This window comes from Panulirus ornatus, chromosome 50 (genome assembly GCF_036320965.1).
Source record: "Panulirus ornatus isolate Po-2019 chromosome 50, ASM3632096v1, whole genome shotgun sequence".
Lineage (NCBI taxonomy): Eukaryota > Metazoa > Arthropoda > Malacostraca > Decapoda > Palinuridae > Panulirus > Panulirus ornatus.
In genome coordinates this window covers 92496-116514 of record NC_092273.1, presented here as the reverse complement: position 1 = coordinate 116514, position 24019 = coordinate 92496, and the positions used below count along the sequence as shown (strand labels likewise).

The window sequence follows — 24019 nt, the reverse complement described above, 5'->3', positions numbered from 1 at the left end:
AAAGATACTTGTAGGAGAGAAATATGTTGACATTTTGGATGAAGATGCTGCTACCATCAGAGACAGCAATGTTCATCAAAGGGTCACCCTTCTACCCATTCAAGACAATATCCTGTCCACACTTTGTAGGTTGTCAAAAATTGGTTCATTCATCACCCTGAAACTATGCTGTTGCCACATCCACCTAAATCTCCAGATCTAAACCCAATCAAAAATGTTGGGTGGCCTTGGTAAACAAAACTGGCCAAAATAATTCCAACAAGTACTGCTGTAGCCAGGAGGAAGTCATCACTAGTGCAATATTGCTGAAGGAGGGCCCAAGAAGCCTGGTTGGACACATGAGAGAAGCCATAGGAATCCATGACACAAGGTTGATTGATGGCATTGGTGCTTGGAATGCTTCTTACAAATGTACTACTTTGGATGATAAGTAGTTTTCCCACTGTGAAATGACAGTCGCCAACTCTGCTGGTTAACTAGGACATACAACCAAATCAATATTGTGTATTTACATGTTCAGAGTTTGTTCAGGGAGACACTAATACTAAATAATACAATGTGGGTATACCAGCTGCATGCCAGACAGTAGAGTTGAGGACCCCAGATCTGAAAATCATTTTATGGAAGAGGGAACAGAGAAGAGGGCCAAGTGAGGATATTCCTTCTAAGGCTCGGTCCTCTGTTCTTAACACTACCTCACTAACGTGGGAAATGCAAATATGTATGAAAATAAAAGTACACTTGGTCCATCCCCAGAAATGATAAATGTTAATGGTAATAAGTAGACTTTGGTGCTTATCAAGAACTGACCCTTGCAAAGTATCGAAGATCTGATGGAAGTACAAGGACATGTGGGGTGCATGGAAGCCTTGCATGGGTTTCTGCTTGTTCTTGATCTATACACATTCCCTCTGGTGCAGGGTAAAGTGGGTATAAACTTTGCTGCCATAAGACGTGACGAGTTAGTCTCCCCAGACGGTCCGAGCCTTGAGGAGGGCTGTTGGATAAAGTATTAAAATCTCCATCATTAATTTCCTTCAGCTGGGAAGTTAAAATAATATATTCATTATAGAAACATATATGGACTATATGTCCTAATGCTGTTATAAGTTAAATTCAGCTTTAGGTCAAGATATATAAAAGTAAGAACAGTAAAACTGGATGAGCTGCATAGCATAAATATCTCGTCTAATTGGAGGGACACAGAAAATAATTATATGTATTTAACAATGATAGATTGAAAATAATTACACATATTTAACAAGGATGGATTGAAACACTTCTACCATCTCTCTCTCTCTCTCTCTCTCTCTCTCTCTCTCTCTCTCTCTCTCTCTCTCTCTCTCTCTCTCTCTCTCTCTCACAAAATATTTAACTATCAACTAGAAAAAAAAATATCAACACAGACACATCCACTTGTGAAATGTTTGTGGATCAACTGGAAGATGTAACCACTTGTGGTAGTGGTGAGTGCTGGTGATGAAGGTTATATGGACCCCAGCTGGATAAAATCAATATCACACACTGGCAAGGTATATTGGAGGGCTGCAGAGATAGCAAAGTCAGGGTTAGAAGATGATTTTCCAGGAGAGGCAGCACATGGGATGGTGGAGGTTGATGGAACAAGAGAGGCAGCACATGGGATGGTGGAGGTTGTGGAACAAGAGAGGCAGCACATGGGATGGTGGAGGTTGTGGAACAAGAGAGGCAGCACATGGGATAGTGGAGGTTGTGGAACAAGAGAGGCAGCACATGGGATGGTGGAGGTTGTGGAACAAGAGAGGCAGCACATGGGATGGTGGAGGTTGTGGAACAAGAGAGGCAGCACATGGGATGGTGGAGGTTGTGGAACAAGAGAGGCAGCACATGGGATGGTGGAGGTTGTGGAACAAGAGAGGCAGCACATGGGATGGTGGAGGTTGTGGAACAAGAGAGGCAGCACATGGGATGGTGGAGGTTGATGGAACAAGAGAGGCAGCACATGGGATGGTGGAGGTTGTGGAACAAAAGAGGCAGCACATGGGATGGTGGAGGTTGTGGAACAAGAGAGGCAGCACATGGGATGGTGGAGGTTGATGGAACAAGAGAGGCAGCACATGGGATGGTGGAGGTTGTGGAACAAAAGAGGCAGCACATGGGATGGTGGAGGTTGTGGAACAAGAGAGGCAGCACATGGGATGGTGGAGGTTGATGGAACAAAAGAGGCAGCACATGGGATGGTGGAGGTTGTGGAACAAGAGAGGCAGCACATGGGATGGTGGAGGTTGTGGAACAAGAGAGACAGCACATGGGATGGTGGGGGTTGATGGAACAGGAGAGGCAGCACATGGGATGGTGGGGGTTGATGGAACAGGAGAGACAGCACATGGGATGGTAGGGGTTGATGGAACAAGAGAGGCAGCACATGGGATGGTGGAGGTTGATGGAACAAGAGAGGCAGCACATGGGATGGTGGAGGTTGATGGAACAAGAGAGGCAGCACATGGGATGGTGGGGGTTGATGGAACAGGAGAGACAGCACATGGGATGGTGGGGGTTGATGGAACAGGAGAGACAGCATATGTAGATACTCTTTGTGAGAATTTGTTGAGAGGCAGCTTGATGGATGTCTGGTTATTTTGTGTGGAAGGCAAACATGAAGATTTGTAGGGGTTTCAGAAAAAAAGATGATATGAGTGTGAAGAGGATGGAGGAAATATATGACACCGAGAAAGAGGTGAGTGTGAAGAAATCCCAGGAGAGATTGGGTGCAGAATGCCAAAGGTGGGAGTACACAAAGTAAGGCGAGTGGCTGAGAAATCTTCTCCAATCAACCTCACACCCCAACTAACTTGTCCCCCTGACCTGCAAAGCCGAATATCCTAACTTCATTTCACAATTCCTCTGTACTTCCTCCTTTCACACACACTTCTAAACTTACATACCAACTTCTGGAGTTTTTAACTTGAGTCTGCACTAGTGCTTGGTCACCAGCAAACAATGACTGACTCACTTCCTGCCACCCCTTACAGACTGCATACTTAACCCATTCTCCAACCCCTTGCCATACTTCCTTCACTAACTGAGTTACAGAAATGAAACAGCCATGGAGACATCACACACCTTCTGCAACCCCACCTTCACCTGGAACCACATACCTTCCTCTCTACCAACTCATATAAATACATATATATATTTATATTTTATATTCATTATACTTTGTCGCTGTCTCCCACGTTAGTGAGGTAGCATAAGGAAACAGAAGAAGGAATGGCCCAACCCACCCACATACACATGTATATACATAAACGTCCACACACGCACATATGCATACCTATACATTTCAACTTATACATACATATACATTTCATATTTATTTATTATACTTTGTCGCTGTCGCCCGCATTAGCGAGGTAGCACAAGGAAAAAGACGAAAGAATGGCCCGACCCACCCACATACACATGTATATACATACACTTCCACACACGCACATATGCATACCTATACATCTCAACGTATATATATATATATATATATATATATATATATATATATTTTTTTTTTTTTTTTTTGCTTTGTCGCTGTCTCCCGCGTTTGCGAGGTAGCGCTAGGAAACAGAAGAAAGAAATGGCCCAACCCACCCCCATACACATGTATATACATACGTCCACACACGCAAATATACATACCTACACAGCTTTCCATGGTTTACCCCAGACGCTTCACATGCCCTGATTCAATCCACTGACAGTGCGTCAACCCCGGTATACCACTTTGATCCAATTCACTCTGTTCCTTGCCCTCCTTTCACCCTCCTGCATGTTCAGGCCCCAATCACACAAAATCTTTTTCACTCCATCTTTCCACCTCCAATTTGGTCTCCCACTTCTCCTCGTTCCCTCCACCTCCGATACATTTATCCTCTTGGTCAATCTTTCCTCACTCATTCTCTCCATGTGCCCAAACCATTTCAAAACACCCTCTTCTGCTCTCTCAACCACGCTCTTTTTATTTCCATACATCTCTCTTACCCTTACGTTGCTTACTCGATCAAACCACCTCACACCACACATTGTCCTCAAACATCTCATTTCCAACACATCCATCCTCCTGCGCACAACTCTATCCATAGCCCACGCCTCGCAACCATACAACATTGTTGGAACCACTATTCCTTCACACATACCCATTTTTGCTTTCCGAGATAATGTTCTCGACTTCCACACATTCTTCAAGGCTCCCAGGATTTTTGCCCCCTCCCCCACCCTATGATCGATCCACTTCCGCTTCCATGGTTCCATCTGCTGCCAGATCCACTCCCAGTTATCTAAAACACTTTACTTCCTCCAATTTTTCTCCATACAAACTTACCTCCCAATCTTTCTTTCCTTTTAAACTATTTGCCATTTCCCGCGTTAGCGAGGTAGCGTTAATAACAGAGGACTGGGCCTTTTTTGGAATATCCTCACCTGGCCCCCTCTGTTCCTTCTTTTGGGGAAAAAAAAAAAAAAAAAAAACGAGAGGGGAGGATTTCCAGCCCCCCCGCTCCCTCCCCTTTTAGTCGCCTTCTACAACACGCAGGGAATACGTGGGAAGTATTCTTAATCCCCTATCCCAATAAATATATATATATATTTATTTATTTATTATTTTATTTTGCTTTGTCGCTGTCTCCCGCGTTTGCGAGGTAGCGCAAGGAAACAGACAAAAGAAATGGCCCAAGCCACCCCCATACACATGTATATACACACACGTCCACACACGCAAATATACACACCTATCCATCTCAATGTACACATATATATACACACACAGACACATACATATATACCCATGCACACAATTCACACTGTCTGCCTCCATTCATTCCCATCGCCACCCCGCCACACATGGAATACCATCCCCCTCCCCCCTCATGTGTGCGAGGTAGCGCTAGGAAAAGACAACAAAGACCCCATTCGTTCACACTCAGTCTCTAGCTGTCATGCAATAATGCTCGAAACCACAGCTCCCTTTCCACATCCAGACCCCACACAACTTTCCATGGTTTACCCCAGACGCTACACATGCCCTGATTCAATCCACTGACAGCGCATCAACCCCAGTATACCACATCGATCCAATTCACTCTATTCCTTGCCCGCCTTTCACCCTCCTGCATGTTCAGGCCCCGATTACTCAAAATCTTTTTCACTCCATCTTTCCACCTCCAATTTGGTCTCCTACTTCTCCTCGTTCCCTCCACCTCCGACACATATATCCTCTTGGTCAATCTTTCCTCACTCATTCTCTCCATGTGCCCAAACCATTTCAAAACACCCTCTTCTGCTCTCTCAACCACACTCTTTTTATTTCCACACATCTCTCTTACCCTTACATTACTTACTCGATCAAACCACCTCACACCACACATTGTCCTCAAACATCTCATTTCCAGCACATCCACCCTCCTGCGCACAACTCTATCCAGAGCTCATGCCTCGCAACAATACAACATTGTTGGAACCACTATTCCTTCAAACATACCCATTTTTGCTTTCCGAGATAATGTTCTCGACTTCCAAACATTCTTCAAGGCTCCCAGGATTTTCGCCCCCTCCCCCACCCTATGATTCACTTCCGCTTCCATGGTTCCATCCGCTGCCAGATCCACTCCCAGATATCTAAAACACTTTACTTCCTCCAGTTTTTCTCCATTCAAACTTACCTCCCAACTGACTTGACCCTCAGCCCTACTGTACCTAATAACCTTGCTCTTATTCACATTTACTCTTAACTTTCTTCTTTCACATACTTTACAAAACTCAGTCACCAGCTTCTGCAGTTTCTCACATGAATCAGCCTACAGCGCTGTATCATCAGCGAACAACAACTGACTCACTTCCCAAGCTCTCTCATCCACAACAGACTTCATACTTGCCCCTCTTTCCAAAACTCTTGCATTCACCTCCCTAACAACCCTATCCATAACCAAATTAAACAACCATGGAGACATCACACACCCCTGCCGCAAACCTACATTCACTGAGAACCAATCACTTTCCTCTCTTCCTACACATACACATGCCTTACATCCTCGATAAAAACTTTTCACTGCTTCTAACAACTTGCCTCCCACACCATATATTCTTAATACCTTCCACAGAGCATCTCTATCAACTCTCTATCATATGCCTTCTCCAGATCCATAAATGCTACATACAAATCCATTTGCTTTACCAAGTATTTGTCACGTACATTCTTCAAAGCAAACACCTGATCCACACATCCTCTACCACTTCTGAAACCACACTGCTCTTCCCCAATCTGATGCTCTGTACATGCCTTCACCCTCTCAATCAATACCCCCCCCATATAATTTACCAGGAATACTCAACAAACTTATACCTCTGTAATTTGAGCACTCACTCTTATTCCCTTTGCCTTTGTACAATGGCACTATCCACGCATTCCGCCAATCCTCAGGCACCTCACCATGAGTCATACATACATTAAATAACCTTACCAACCAGTCAACAATACAGTCACCCCCTTTTTTAATAGATTCCACTGCAATACCATCCAAACCTGCTGCCTTGCCGGCTTTCATCTTCCACAAAGCTTTTCTTCTCTGTTTACCAAATCATTTTCCCTAACCCTCTCACTTTGCACACCACCTCGACCCAAACACCCTATATCTGCCACTCTATCATCAAACACGTTCAACAAACCTTCAAAATACTCACTCCATCTCCTTCTCTCATCACCACTACTTGTTATCACCTCCCATTAGCCCCCTTCACTGAAGTTCCCATTTGCTCCCTTGTCTTACGCACTTTATTTACCTCCTTCCAAAACATCTTTTTATTCTCTCTGAAATTTAATGATACTCTTCTCACCCCAACTCTCATTTGCCCTCTTTTTCACCTCTTGCACCTTTCTCTTGACCTCCTGTCTCTTTCTTTTATACATCGCCCACTCAATTGCATTTTTTCCCTGCAAAAATCGTCCAAATGCCTCTCTCTTCTCTTTCACCAATAATCTTACTTCTTCATCCCACCACTCACTACCCTTTCTAATCAACCCACCTCCCACGCTTCTCATGCCACAAGCATCTTTTGCGCAATCCATCACTGATTTCCTAAATACATCCCATTCCTCCCCCACTCCCCTTACTTCAATTGTTCTCACCTTTTTCCATTCTGTACTCAGTCTCTCCTGGTACTTCCTCACACAAGTCTCCTTCCCAAGCTCACTTACTCTCACACCCTCTTCACCCCAACATTCACTCTTCTTTTCTGAAAACCCATACAAATCTTCACCTTCGCCTCCACAAGATAATGATCAGACATCCCTCCAGTCGCACCTCTCAGCACATTAACATCCAAAAGTCTCTCTTTCGCGCGCCTGTCAATTAACACGTAATCCAATAACGCTCTCTGGCCATCTCTCCTACTTACATACATATACTTATGTATATCTCGCTTTTTAAACCAGGTATTCCCAATCACCAGTCCTTTTTCAGCACATAAGTCTACAAGCTCTTCACCATTTCCATTTACAACGCTGAACACCCCATGTATACCAGACTAGAGGGGACGGGAGCGGGGGGGCCAGAAATCCTCCCCTCCTTGCATTTTAACTTTCTAAAATGGGAAACAGAAGAGGGAGTCACGTGGGGAGTGCTCATCCTCCTCGTAGGCTCAGATTGGGATGTCTAAATGTGTGTGGATGTAACCAAGATGTGAAAAAAGGAGAGATATGTAGTATGTTTGAGGAAAGGAACCTGGATGTTTTGGCTCTGAGTGAAATGAAGCTTAAGGGTAAAGGGGAAGAGTGGTTTGGGAATGTCTTTGGAGTAAAATCAGGGGTTAGTGAGAGGACAAGAGCAAGGGAAGGAGTAGCACTACTCTTGAAACAGGAGTTGTGGGAGTACGTGACAGAATGTAAGAAAGTAAATCCTAGATTAATATGGGTAAAACTGAAAGTTGATGGAGAGAGATGGGTGATTACTGGTGCATATGCACCTGGGCATGAGAAGAAAGATCATGAGAAGCAAGTGTTTTGGGAGCAGCTGAACGAGTGTGTTAGTGGTTTTGATGCACAAGACCGGGTTATAGTGATGGGTGATTTGAATGCAAAGGTGAGTAATGTGGCAGTTGAGGGAATAATTGTTATACATATATATATATATATATATATATATATATATATATATATATATATATATATATATATATATATATTCTTTCTTTCTTTTAAACTATTCACCATTTCCCGCGTTAGCGAGGTAGCGTTAAGAACAGAGGACTGGGCCTTTTTTGGAATATCCTCACCTGGCCCCCTCTGTTCCTTCTTTTGGAAAATTAAAAAAAAAAAAAAAAAATGAAAAAAAAACGAGAGGGGAGGATTTCCAGCCCCCCGCTCCCTCCCCTTTTAGTCGCCTTCTACGACACGCAGGGAATACGTGGGAAGTATTCTTAATCCCCTATCCCCAGGGATAACATATATATATATATATATATATATATATATATATATATATATATATATATATATATATATATATGTTTTTTTTTTTTTTCCCCCAAAGAAGGAACAGAGAAGGGGGCCAGATGATGATATTCCCTCAAAGGCCCAGTCCTCTGTTCTTAACGCTACCTCGCTAATGCGGGAAATGGCGAATAGTATGAAAGAAAGAAAGATATATATATATATATATATATATATATATATATATATATATATATATATATATATATATATATATATTTTTTTTTCTTTGTCGCTGTCTCCCGCGTTTGCGAGGTAGCGCAAGGAAACAGACGAAAGAAATGGCCCAACCCACCCCCATACACATGCCTTGATTCAATCCACTGACAGCACGTCAACCCCGGTATACCACATCGCTCCAATTCACTCTATTCTTTGCCCTCCTTTCACCCTCCTGCATATTCAGGCCCCGATCACACAAAATCTTTTTCACTCCATCTTTCCACCTCCAATTTGGTCTCCCTCTTCTCCTCGTTCCCTCCACCTCCGACACATATATCCTCTTGGTCAATCTTTCCTCACTCATTCTCTCCATGCGACCAAACCATTTCAAAACACCCTCTTCTGCTCTCTCAACCACGCTCTTTTTATTTCCACACATCTCTCTTACCCTTACGTTACTAACTTGATCAAACCACCTCACACCACACATTGCCCTCAAACATCTCATTTCCAGCACATCCATCCTCCTGCGCACAACTCTATCCATAGTCCACGCCTCGCAACCATACAACATTGTTGGAACCACTATTCCTTCAAACATACCCATTTTTGCTTTCCGAGATAATGTTCTCGACTTCCACACATTCTTCAAGGCTCCCAGAATTTTCGCCCCCTCCCCCACCCTATGATCCACTTCCGCTTCCATGGTTCCATCCGCTGCCAGATCCACTCCCAGATATCTAAAACACTTCACTTCCTCCAGTTTTTCTCCATTCAAACTCACCTCCCAATTGAATTGACCCTCAACCCTACTGTACCTAATTACCTTGCTCTTATTCACATTTACTCTTAACTTTCTTCTTTCACACACTTTACCAAACTCAGTCACCAGCCTCTGCAGTTTCTCACATGAATCAGCCACCAGCGCTGTATCATCAGCGAACAACAACTGACTCACTTCCCAAGCTCTCTCATCCCCAACAGACTTCATACTTGCCCCTCTTTCCAAAACTCTTGCATTCACCTCCCTAACAACCCCATCCATAAACAAATTAAACAACCATGGAGACATCACACACCCCTGCCGCAAACCTACATTCACTGAGAACCAATCACTTTCCTCTCTTCCTACACGTACACATGCCTTACATCCTCGATAAAAACTTTTCACTGCTTCTAACAACTTGCCTCCCACACCATATATTCTTAATACCTTCCACAGAGCATCTCTATCAACTCTATCATATGCCTTCTCCAGATCCATAAATGCTACATACAAATCCATTTGCTTTTCTAAGTATTTCTCACATACATTCTTCAAAGCAAACACCTGATCCACACATCCTCTACCACTTCTGAAACCACACTGCTCTTCCCCTATCTGATGCTCTGTACATGCCTTCACCCTCTCAATCAATACCCTCCCATTATATATATATATATATATATATATATATATATATATATATATATATATATATATATATATATATATATATATGTGTGGAAATAAAAAGAGCGTGGTTGAGAGAGCAGAAGAGGGTGTTTTGAAGTGGTTTGGGCACATGGAGAGGATGAGTGAGGAAAGATTGACCAAGAGGATATATGTGTCGGAGGTGAAGGGAACAAGGAGAAGAGGGAGACCAAATTGGAGGTGGAAAGATGGAGTGAAAAAGATTTTGTGTGATCGGGGCCTGAACATGCAGGAGGGTGAAAGGAGGGCAAGGAAATAGAGTGAATTGGAGTCGATGTGGTATACAGGGGTTGACGTGCTGTCAGTGGATTGAAGCAAGGCATGTGAAGCGTCTGGGGTAAACCATGGAAAGCTGTGTAGGTATGTATATTTGCGTGTGTGGACGTGTGTATGTACATGTGTATGGGGGGGGGGGGCCATTTCTTTCGTCTGTTTCCTTGCGCTACCTCGCAAACGCGGGAGACAGCGACAAAGTATAAAAAAAAAAAAAAATATATATATATATATATATATATATATATATATATATATATATATATATATTCTTTTGGTTTGGATGGTATTGCAGTGGAATTTATTAAAAAAGGGGGTGACTGTATTATTGACTGGTTGGTAAGGTTATTTAATGTATGTATGACTCATGGTGAGGTGCCTGAGGATTGGCGGAATGCGTGCATAGTGCCATTGTACAAAAGCAAAGGGGATAAGAGTGAGTGCTCAAATTACAGAGGTATAAGTTTGTTGAGTATTCCTGGTAAATTATATGGGAGGGTATTGATTGAGAGGGTGAAGGCATGTACAGAGCATCAGATTGGGGAAGAGCAGTGTGGTTTCAGAAGTGGTAGAGGATGTGTGGATCAGGTGTTTGCTTTGAAGAATGTATGTGAGAAATACTTAGAAAAGCAAATGGATTTGTATGTAGCATTTACGGATCTGGAGAAGGCATATGATAGAGTTGACAGAGATGCTCTGTGGAAGGTATTAAGAATATATGGTGTGGGAGGCAAGTTGTTAGAAGCAGTGAAAATTTTTTATCGAGGATGTAAGGCATGTGTACGTGTAGGAAGAGAGGAAAGTGATTGGTTCTCAGTGAATGTAGGTTTGCGGCAGGGGTGTGTGATGTCTCCATGGTTGTTTAATTTGTTTATGGATGGGGTTGTTAGGGAGGTGAATGCAAGAGTTTTGGAAAGAGGGGCAAGTATGAAGTCTGTTGGGGATGAGAGAACTTGGGAAGTGAGTCAGTTGTTGTTCGCTGATGATACAGCGCTGGTGGCTGATTCATGTGAGAAACTGCAGAAGCTGGTGACTGAGTTTGGTAAAGTGTGTGAAAGAAGAAAGTTAAGAGTAAATGTGAATAAGAGCAAGGTAATTAGGTACAGTAGGGTTGAGGGTCAAGTCAATTGGGAGGTAAGTTTGAATGGAGAAAAACTGGAGGAAGTAAAGTGTTTTAGATATCTGGGAGTGGATCTGGCAGCGGATGGAACCATGGAAGCGGAAGTGGATCATAGGGTGGGGGAGGGGGCGAAAATCCTGGGAGCCTTGAAGAATGTGTGGAAGTCGAGAACATTATCTCGGAAAGCAAAAATGGGTATGTTTGAAGGAATAGTGGTTCCAACAATGTTGTATGGTTGCGAGGCGTGGGCTATGGAGAGAGTTGTGCGCAGGAGGATGGATGTGCTGGAAATGAGATGTTTGAGGACAATGTGTGGTGTGAGGTGGTTTGATCGAGTAAGTAACGTACGTAAGGGTAAGAGAGATGTGTGGAAATAAAAATAGCGTGGTTGAGAGAGCAGAAGAGGGTGTTTTGAAATGGTCTGGGCACATGGAGAGAATGAGTGAGGAAAGATTGACCAAGAGGATATATGTGTCGGAGGTGGAGGGAACGAGGAGAAGTGGGAGACCAAATTGGCGGTGGAAAGATGGAGTGAAAAAGATTTTGTGTGATCGGGGCCTGAACATGCAGGAGGGTGAAAGGAGGGCAAGGAATAGAGTGAATTGGATCGATGTGGTATACCGGGGTTGAGGTGCTGTCAGTGGATTGAATCAGGGCATGTGAAGCGTCTGGGGTAAACCATGGAAAGCTGTGTAGGTATGTATATTTGCGTGTGTGGACGTGTATGTATATACATGTGTATGGAGGTGGGTTGGGCCATTTCTTTCGTCTGTTTCCTTGCGCTACCTCGCAAACGCGGGAGACAGCGAGAAAGCAAAGAAAAAAATATTCTTTTTTTTTTTTTAAATATTCGCCATTTCCCGCGTTAGCGAGGTAGCGTTAGGAACAGAGGACTGGGCCTTTTTTGGAATATCCTCACCTGGCCCCCTCTGTTCCTTCTTTTGGAAATTTAAAAAAAAAACGAGAGGGGAGGATTTCCAGCCCCCCGCTCCCTACCCTTTTAGTCGCCTTCTACGACACGCAGGGAATACGTGGGAAGTATTCTTAATCCCCTATCCCCAGGGATAATATATATATATATATATATATATATATATATATATATATATATATATATATATATATATATATATATATATTATCCCTGGGGATAGGGGATTAAGAATACTTCCCACGTATTCCCTGCGTGTCGTAGAAGGCGACTAAAAGGGTAGGGAGCGGGGGGCTGGAAATCCTCCCCTCTCATTATTCTTTTTTGATTTTCCAAAAGAAGGAATAGAGAAGGGGGCCAGGTGAGGATATTCCCTTAAAGGCCCAGTTCTCTGTTCTTAACGCTACCTCGCTAACGCGGGAAATGGCGAATAGTTTGAAAGAAAGAAAGATATATATATATATATATATATATATATATATATATATATATATATATATATATATATATATATATATATACACTCAGACATATACATATATACACATGTACATAATTCATACTGTATGCCATTATTCATTCCCATTGCCCAACACACATGAAATGGCAGCCCCCTCCCCCCGCATGTGCGCAAGGAAGCGCTAAGAAAAGACAACAAAGGCTACATTCGTTCACACTGTGGTGTGAGGTTGTTTGATTGAGTAAGTAATAATAGGGTAAGAGAGATGTGTGGTAATAAAAAGAGTGTGGATGAGAGAGCAAAGAGGGTGTTTTGAAATGGTTTGGTCACATGGAGAGAATGAGTGAGGAAAGATTGACAAAGAGGATATATGTGTCAGAGATGGAGGGAATGAGGAGAAGTGGGAGACCAAATTGGAGGTGGAAAGATGGAGTGAAAAAGATTTTGATTGATTGGGGCCTGAACATGCAGAGGGTGAAAGGCGTGCAAGGAATGGAGTGAATTGGAACGATGTGGTATAATGGATTGAACCAGGGCATGTGAAGCATCTGGGATAAACCATGGAAAGTTCTGTGGCGCTTGGATGTGGAAAGGGAGCTGTGGTTTTGGTGCATTACTACATGACAGCTAGAGACTGAGTGTGAACGAATGTGGCCTTTGTTGTGTTTTCCTAGCGCTACCTCGTACACATGAGGGGGAGGGGGTTGTTATTTCATGTGTGGCGGGGTGGCGATGGGAATGAATAAAGGCAGACAGTATGAATTATGTACATGTGTATACATGTATATGTCTGTGTGTGTGTGTGTACGTATACGTTGAGATGTATAGGTATGTATATTTGCATGTGTGGACGTGTATATACATACATGTGTATGTGGGTGGGTTGGGCCATTCTTTCATCTGCTTCCTTGTGCTACCTCGCTAACGCATGAGACAGCAACAAAGCAAAATAAAAATAATTTTTCAAAGCAAACACCTGATCCACACATCCTCTACCACTTATGAAACCACACTGCTCTTCCCCAGTCTGATGCTCTGTACATGCCTTCACCCTCTCAATCAATACCCTCCCATACAATTTCTTAGGAATACTCAACAAAACTATACCTCTGTAATTTGAGCACTCACTTTTACCCCCTTTGCCTTTGTACAATGGCACTATGCACGCATTCCGCCAATCCTCAGGCACCTCACCATGAGTCATACATACATTAAATAACCTTACCAACCAGTCAACAACACAGTCACCCCATTTTTTAATAAATTCCACTGCAATACCATCCAAACCCGCTGCCTTGCCGGCTTTCATCTTCTGCAAAGCTTTTACTACCTCTTCTCTGTTTACCAAATCATTTTCCCTAACCCTTTCACTTTGCACACCACCTCAACCAAAACACCCTATATCTGCCAATCTATCATCAAACACATTCAACATATACATACACAGACATATTCATATATACACATGTACATATTCATACTTGCTGCCTTCATCCATTCTCATCGCCACCCCACCACACATGTAATGACACCCTCCCTCCCCCTGCGTGCACATGCGAGGTAGTGCTAGGAAAAGACAACAAAGGCCACATTCATTCACACTCAGTGAAAGAAGAAAGCTGAGAGTAAATGTGAATAAAAGTAAGGTTATTAGGTTCAGTAGGGTTGAGGGACAAGTCAATTGGGAGATGAGTTTGAATGGAGAAAAACTAGAGGAAGTGAAGTGTCTTAGATATCTGAGAGTAGATTTAGCAGAGGATGGAGCCTGGAAGTGAAAGTGAGTCACAGGGTGGGGCAGGGGGTAAAGGTTCTGAGAGTGTTGAAGAATGTGTGGAAGGCGAGAATGTTACCTCAGAGAGCAAAAAATGGGTATGTTTAAAGGAATAGTGGTTCCAACAATGTTATATGGTTGCGAGGCGCAGGCTATAGATAAGGGTGTGCGGAGGAGGGTAGATGCGTTGGAAATGAGGTTTGAGGACAAAATGTGGTGTGAGGTGGTTTGATCAAGTAAGTAATGAATGGGTAAGATGGTTTGATCAAGTAAGTAATGAATGGGTAAGAGAGATGTGTGGTAATAAAAAGAGTCTTGAGAGAGCAGAAGAGGGTGTATTGAAATGGTTTGGTCACATGGAGAGAATGAGTGAGGAAAGATTGACAAAGAGGATATATGTGTCAGCAGTGGAGGGAATAAGGAGAAGTGGGAGACCAAATTGGAGGTGGAAGGATGGAGTGAAAAAGATTTTGAGTGATAGGGGGCTGAACATACAGGAGGGTGAAAGGTGTGCAAGGAATAAAGTGAATTGGAAAGATGTGGTATACCAGGGTCAACATGCTGTCAATGGATTGAACCGGGCATGTGAAGCATCTGGGGTAAACCATGGAGTATTGTGGGGCCTGGATGTGGAAAGAAAGCTGTGGTTTCGGTGCATTACACATGACAGCTAGAGACTGAGTGTGAACAAATGTGGCCTTTGTTGTCTTTCATGGCACTACCTTGCATGCACCCAAGGGAGGGGGGTGCCATTTCATGTGTGGCGGGGTGGCAATGGGAATGGATGAAGACAGCAAGTACGAATATGTACATGTGTATATATACGAACAAAGTGCATATGAACGCACTCCTTCAAAGAACATACAAACCTCCAATAGCCAGGAGGCTTGTATGTTCTATGAAGGTGCGCATTCATATGCACTTTGTTCGTATTCATATACCTCCACTTTGTACAATTAGGCTCGGTAAAATGCTTTCTGCTGGCTGTGTGAGCCTGATGGGAAATGACTGGTGTAGGCCCCGTTGCTAATCAACGTGAGACGAAGGGTACTATGTACATAGTATTCAAATAGTCATTTCCCTATTAGGGGCAATCATAGCCTAGCAGTAGCGCTCCCACCTGTTGCACAGGGGTCCTGGGTTTGATCCTGGCTGCTAGAGGTTTGTATGTTCTATGTGTATATATGTAAATGTCTGTGTAGGTATATGTATGTATGTATACGTTGAAATGTATAGGTATGTATATGTGTGTGTGTGGGCGTGTATGTATATACATGTGTATGTGGGTGGGTTGGGCCATTCTTTCATCTGTTTCCTTGTGCTACCTCGCTAATGTAGGAGACAGTGACAAAGATAATATAAAATAAATGAATATATATATTATTTAGATTTATTATACTTAACTGCCATGTCCCACATTAGTGAGGTAGCACAAGGAAACAATATATAATTTTGGTGGAGGCTCAACTTAAGGATAAAAGTCTACATCAAGGCTGGGCCTTAAATGAAATATAGAGAGGTTAATGAAACAGAAAAAGTGGAGACAAAGGAAAGGGTTTATAAATTTTGTAAGTGAAAAACTGGTCTTTTAAAATGTGCCACATTATAGTTATTAGGAAAGACATGGGAGGGTACAGAATTGCAAAGCTTTGAGGTGTAAGGAAAGAAATAGTTATCAAAACTGTCAACCCTTGAGATGCCAAGAGCCACAAAGTATTCATGTGGCACGGCAGCTTGCTGAGTGATGCATGGTCTAGCTTGTGGGGGTACCATCAACAGCCAGCTCTCAGGATCATAAACCAAAGTAATACCTATAGAAGACGGACAGTGAACTAACACTGCATTGGAGGGCAAGTGGGTCAAGCTTTGAAGTTAGCCAGGGAGAGTTTACAAGTTGGACAACTTTTGACTCAACTCTGTGCATTAAGGATACAGACCCAGAACTATCTCAGACATGAGAGCAATATTTCATACATGGACAGATTAATTCTTTACATAAATGGAGCAACTCTTTGGAAGAAAATAAATTTCAAAATCTAAACAGGACTCCTAGTTTCTTGGAGGAAGATTTAGATGTTTCCATAATGCAGGGTTTCCAAGACAAAGTGGATGTTACAGTAATACTAAGTATGTTCACTAAGTCAAGAGGTGGAATTACATAACCATCAAAGGAGAGGGGATAGTTGTAAGGAATTACTGATAGAGATGTGCAGAAACTGGTCTTGGAGGCATTATATTTAATCAGATTCTGTCTACCACACTCAGACATCCTATCCAAGTCTGAGTTTACGGAGGAAGTTAAGTCGAGATAAGCTACAGATCAAGTGAGAGAAGAAAGAACAAAATTGGAGGATGTGGAGGAGTGCAGTGGTGAGGTGTCAATGTATGAGTGTACATGGCTATTTTTGGGGGAAAGGAAATCACTTATAGAAAGGAGAAATAGGGTAGGAGAGTAGGAGACAAGGCAGAACCTTGAGGGACACCACTGTTAATGGAGAAAAAGGAAGAGGCTGATCTATCAACAACAATAGAAATATATTGGCAAGAGAGAAAGTTAAATATGAGGGAGCAAAGTGAGGAAAGAAGCCAAAAGAGGGAAGCTTACAAATGAGACCTCTATGCCACACCTTGTTAAAAGCTTTGGATATATGAAAGGCAACCACACAGGATTCCCCAAAATCTTTCAGGAATGACGACCAAACATTATCAAGTTAGAAAAGAACATCACCAGTTGATCCTGCCTTATGGAAAACATCCTGGTGATCAGGGAAAAGAATGAGATTCAATAAGTTTGAAGTTATTGTAGTTGAAGAGGGAATCAAAACCTTTGGAAATTGTAGATGTCAAAGCAACAGGATGATAGCTAGAGGTGTTAGAACGGTCACACTTCTTATGGATGGGATGTACCAACACATGCTTCCAAGAACAAGGGAAAGTTCTAGTTTTGAAACAGAAGCAGAACAGACAAGCAGGCACAAGAGCAAGTGTAGAGGTACACTCTTTCAGTACATGGGGATGGATGCCATCAAGACCATAAGCCTTGCTTTTTGGACAGTTTGAAAAGATACTATGAGGAGGGGCATAGGATTAGTAAAAGGAGAATCAGGAGGTGAAGGAATGCTATGGCTATGCAAGATAGAGTTATAGAAGAAATGGGAATCAAAAAGAGATGCTTTGTTAATGGGAGAGACAGTGATAGTAATGTCAGAACAGAAAAGAGAAGGAAAGGTAGAGTGATAGAAGTTATTAGTGATGCCTTTACCTACAGGCCAGAAAGACCTATCAGTGAATGACAAGGAAAGGTTATCACACTTCCATTGAACAAAGGAATTATTTGTAATAACTACAGGTTGAATGGAAGTTGGAGAAAAGAGAGATTTTCCAGTCTCAATATGCTTGATCCCTTGAACGGCCTCAGAATAGGACAGTTGAACCATGGACTGGAAGAAGGGGTTACCTTGGAGGAAGAGGGGATAAGTCCTTTCACTCCTTTAACAGTATCCTTTGCTGTGTGTTTGGTGGAGAAAGAAGTATCACATAGGAGACAGTTATTTTCCCAAGGAAAGTAAGAGAAGAACATGACTTAAACTCTTGATGAAAATCCAGTTTCTGGTATCTTTTCTCACACTATATATCTGTACGACTTCCACAAGAGATCCCTATCAACCTTGTCATACACTTTCTCCATATCCACAGCCAATAAATGCCAAATACAATTAGTTCTTTTTCTCAGTTTCTCACAAGCATTCTAAACAGCAAACACTTGATCCACACATCTTTTATCATCCTGAATCCACACTGTTTCTCCCTAGTCTGATGTTCTGTACATGCCTTCACCCTCATGATCAACACTTTCCCATTCAACTTAGTAGATACACTCAACAAACTTATACCACTGTAGTTCAAACACTTGCCTTTGTTCCTTTTGCCTTTATACAATGGCATCATACATCCAATTAGCCAATCCTAATCATGCTCCATACATATGTTGAAAATCTTCACTAACTAGTCAACACAGACACCACCTCTCATTAGAAATTTAACAGCGATACCATTCACTCCAGCTGCCTTGCCACATTTCATTTTAAACAAGGCTTTCATCACCTCTTTTTCTCTTCGATAAACCACTCTCCCACTCTGCATACCTCCCTGACTGAACTACCGTTCATCAAATACATTCAACACCTTCAAAAGCTACCCTACTGCACATTCTCCACCCCTAACAAATGTAACACAAACAAAACATGCACACTAAAATAATCCATCAAGCACTAAACAACCATCCTCTCAACTCAATGCCACACTTCCCAAACAAACACAAGTCACACTTTCTCATCTACACTCTGTACATCAGCCATCCCTACAACAAACAAACATTATTTCAACATATCATTAAACAAATGATACCCACAGTACAACTACCACAACGAATACACCTAACAATTGCTACTTAATTGCTCTATATTCTCTCCATGGACACACATCACTAGACTTTATGACCTATGGTCCTGATCAGTGGCCAAGGCTACCTTCCTGAGCTCCAGGAGTCTTACACAGACAGCAGGAACTCCTGAAGCAAGAAATAACTAAGTCTCAGTGTTACCAGTCTCAGCTTGCTTGTTGTTACACTGCAAGTGAAAGTCACCTTCAACAAGGCAGTATCATCATTGGTTTATGAAAGGGAGTACAATCTTGTTAAGGAACTTCTAGTTCCATGAGGGTTCACCTTCCAGCTTCTGATTATGATGTTGCTCGTAAGCTACAGGAGCCTTATGGTCCATGGGTTATATCATGATAAATAATAATAATACTAATACTACAACCACCAGCTTCCTCCAGTGACACACACACTCCACAAACGGCGGTGTCCTGGGCGTCAAGAGATGATAAAGATACTGGAAGTGTAGACACTTTCCTGTTCGACTGATTGATAGCAAAGTGATTCTCGTTGTGCAGATGATAAGAGATTATTGTACGTGAAGGATGATTATTGAATTATAGGGATTATCTTTTTCTTTCAAGTAATGACAGAAGTTATCGTTATTGATAATATTAGGAGAGAAAGAATACTTCTCACGTATTCCCTGCGTGTCGTAGAAGGCGACTAAAAGGGAAGGGAGCAGGGGGCTGGAAATCCTCCCCTCTCTTTTTTAATTTTCCAAAATAAGGAACAGAGAAGGGGGCCAAGTGAGGATATTCCCTCAAAGGTTCAGTTCTCTCTTCTTAACGCTACCTTGCTAACGCGGGAAATGGCAAGTAGTATGAACAAGGTATGAACTACTACTACTACTACTACTACTACTACTACTACTACTAATAATAATAATAATAATAATAATAATAATGATACATATGAAACTGGAGGGATGTCTGATCATTATCTCGTGGAGGCGAAGGTGAAGATTTCGTAGAGGTTTTCAGAAAAGAAGAGAGAATGTTGGGGTGAAGAGATTGGTGAGAGTAAGTGAGCTTGGGAAGGAGACTTGTGTGAGGAAGTACCAGGAGAGACTGAGTACAGAATGGAAAAAGGTGAGAGCGAAAGATATAAAGCAAGTGGGGGAGGAATGGGATGTATTTAGGGAAGCAGTGATGGCTTGTGCAAAAGATGCTTGTGGCATGAGAAGCATGGGAGGTGGGCAGATTAGAAAGGGTAAAGAGTGGTGGGATGAAGAAGTAAGATTATTAGTGAAAGAAAAGAGAGAGGCATTTGGACGATTTTTGCAGGGAAATAATGCAAATGACTGGGAGATGTATAAAAGAAAGAGGCAGGAGGTCAAGAGAAAGGTGCAAAAGGCAAAAAAGAGGGCAAATGAGAGTTGGGGTGAGAGAGTATCATTAAGTTTTAGGCAGAATAAAAAGATGTTTTGGAAGGAGGTAAATAAAGTGTGTAAGACAAGGGAACAAATGGGAACATCAGTGAAGGGGGATAATGGGGAGGTGATAACAAGTAGTGGTGATATGAGAAGGAGATGAAGTGAGTATTTTGAAGATTTGTTGAAAGTGTTTGATGATAGAGTCGCAGATATAGGGTGTTTTGGTCGAAGTGATGTGCAAAGTGAGAGGGTTAGGGAGAATGATTTGGTAAACAGAGAAGAGGTAGTAAAAGCTTTGCGGAAGATGAAAGCCGGCAAGGCAGCGGGTTTGGATGGTACTGCACTGGAATTTATTAAAAAAGGGGGTGACTGTATTGTTGACTGGTTGGTAAGGTAATTTAATGTATGTATGATTCATGGTGAGGTGCCTGAGGACTGGCGGAATGCTTGCATAGTGCCATTGTTCAAAGGCAAAGGGGATAAGAGTGAGTGCTCAAATTACAGAGGTATAAGTTTGTTGAGTATTCCTGGGAAATTATATGGTTGGGTATTGATTGAGAGGGTGAAGGCATGTACAGAGCATCAGACTGGGGAAGAGCAGTGTGGTTTCAGAAGTGGTAGAGGATGTGTGGATGAGGTGTTTGCTTTGAAGAATGTATGTGAGAAATACTTAGAAAAGCAAATGGATTTGTATGGAGTATTTATGGATCTGGAGAAGGCATATGATAAGAGTTGATAGAGATGCTCTGTGGAAGGTATTAAGAATATATGGTGTGGGAGGTAAGTTGCTAGAAGCAGTGAAAAGTTTTTATCAAGGATGTAAGGCATGTGTATGTGTAGGAAGAGAGGAAAGTGATTGGTTCTCAGCGAATGTTGGTTTGTGGCAGGGGTGCGTGATTTCTCAATGGTTGTTTAATTTGTTTATGGATGGGGTTGTTAGGGAGGTGAATGCAAGTTTTGGAAAGAGGGGCAAGTATGAAGTCTGTTGGGGATGAGAGAGCTTGGGAAGTGAGTCAGTTGTTGTTCGCTGATGATACAGCGCTGGTGGCTGATTCATGTGAGAAACTGCAGAAGTTGGTGACTGAGTTTGGTAAAGTGTGTGAAAGAAGAAAGCTGAAAGTAAATGTAAATAAGAGCAAGGTTATTAGGTACAGTAGGGTTGAGGGACAAGTCAATTGGGAGGTAAGTTTGAATGGAGAAAAACTGGAGGAAGTGAAGTGTTTTAGATATCTGGGAGTGGATTTGGCAGTGGATGGAACCATGGAAGCGGAAGTGAATCATAGGGTGGGGGAGGGGGCGAAAGTTCTGGGAGCGCTGAAAAATGTGTGGAAGTCGAGAATGTTATCTTGTAAAGCAAATATGGGTATGTTTGAAGGAATAGTGGTTTCAACAATGTTAGATGGTTGCGAGGCGTGGGCTATAGACAGAGTTGTGCGGAGAAGGGTGGATGTGGTGGAAATGAGATGTTTGAGGACAGTATGTGGTGTGAGGTGGTTTGATCGAGTAAGTAATGAAAGGGTAAGAGAGATGTGTGGTAATAAAAAGAGTGTGGTTGAGAGAGCAGAGGAGGGTGTTTTGAAATGGTTTGGTCACATGGAGAGAATGAGAGAGGAAAGATTGACAAAGAGGATATATGTGTCAGAGGTGGAGGGAACGAGAAGAAGTGGGAGACCAAATTGGAGGTGGAAAGATGGAGTGAAAAAGATTTTGAGTGATCAGATCCTGAACATGCAGGAGGTTGAAAGGCGTGCAAGGAACAGAGTGAATTGGAACGATGTGGTATACCGGGGTCGACGTGCTGTCAATGGATTGAACCAGGGCATGTGAAGCACAATAAATAAATAGATAATATATTTATTTACATATTATACTTTGTCGCTGTCTCCCGCGTGAGTGAGGTAGCGCAAGGAAACAGACGAAAGAATGGCCCAACCCACCCACATACACATGTATATACATACACGTCCACACACAGCACATATACATACCCATACATCTCAACGTATATTTTTTTTTTCGCTGTCTCCCGCGTTTGCGAGGTAGCGCAAGGAAACAGACGAAAGAAATGGCCCAACCCACCCCCATACACACGTATATACATACGTCCACACACGCAAATATACATACCTACACAGCTTTCCATGGTTTACCCCAGACGCTTCACATGCCCTGATTCAATCCGCTGACAGCACCTCAACCCCGGTATACCACATCGATCCAATTCACTCTATTCCTTGCCCTCCTGTCACCCTCCTGCATGTTCAGGCCCCGATCACACAAAATCTTTTTCACTCCATCTTTCCACCTCCAATTTGGTCTCCCACTTCTCCTCGTTCCCTCCACCTCCGACACATATATCCTCTTGGTCAATCTTTCCTCACTCATTCTCTCCATGTGCCCAAACCATTTCAAAACACCCTCTGCTGCTCTCTCAACCACGCTCTTTTTATTTCCACACATCTCTCTTACCCTTACGTTACTTACTCGATCAAACCACCTCACACCACACATTGTCCTCAAACATCTCATTTCCAGCACATCCATCCTCCTGCGCACAACTCTATCCATAGCCCACGCCTCGCAACCATACAACATTGTTGGAACCACTATTCCTTCAAACATACCCATTTTTGCTTTCCGAGATAATGTTCTCGACTTCCACACATTCTTCAAGGCTCCCAGGATTTTCGCCCCCTCCCCCACCCTATGATTTACTTCCGCTTCCATGGTTCCATCCGCTGCCAGATCCACTTCCAGATATCTAAAACACTTTACTTCCTCCAGTTTTTCTCCATTCAAACTTACCTCCCAATTGACTTGACCCTCAACCCTACTGTACCTAATTACCTTGCTCTTATTCACATTTACTCTTAACTTTCTTCTTTCTCACACTTTACCAAACTCAGTTACCAGCTTCTGCAGTTTCTCACATGAATCAGCCACCAGTGCTGTATCATCAGCAAACAACAACTGACTCACTTCCCAAGCTCTCTCATCCACAACAGACTTCATACTTGCCCCTCTTTCCAAAACTCTTGCATTTACCTCCCTAACAACCCTATCCATAAACAAATTAATCAACCATGGAGACATCACACACCCCTGCCGCAAACCTACATTCACTGAGAACCAATCACTTTCCTCTCTTCCTACACGTACACATGCGTTACATCCTCAATAAAAACTTTTCACTGCTTCTAACAACTTGCCTCCCACACCATATATTCTTAATACCTTCCACAGAGCATCTCTATCAACTCTATCATATGCCTTCTCCAGATCCATAAATGCTACATACAAATCCATTTGCTTTTCTAAGTATTTCTCACATACATTCTTCAAAGCAAACACCTGATCCACACATCCTCTACCACTTCTGAAACCACACTGCTCTTCCCCAATCTGATGCTCTGCACATGCCTTCACCCTCTCAATCAATACCTTCCCATATAATTTACCAGGAATACTCAACAAACTTATACCTCTGTAATTTGAGCACTCAC

The 24019-nt window shown here is 42.5% G+C and overlaps 1 protein-coding gene across 2 annotated transcripts in view; it reads right to left on the bottom strand.

Moving 5' to 3' along the window:
- PolA2 (DNA polymerase alpha subunit B) overlaps positions 1–24019 on the bottom strand; it is a 77435-nt gene that overhangs the window by 13732 nt on the left and 39684 nt on the right. For both annotated transcript variants that reach the window (XM_071691015.1, XM_071691016.1), the window contains exon 7: positions 811–997. In XM_071691015.1, the coding sequence (XP_071547116.1) occupies positions 811–997 (187 nt within the window). The remainder of the gene's footprint in view (positions 1–810; positions 998–24019) is intronic.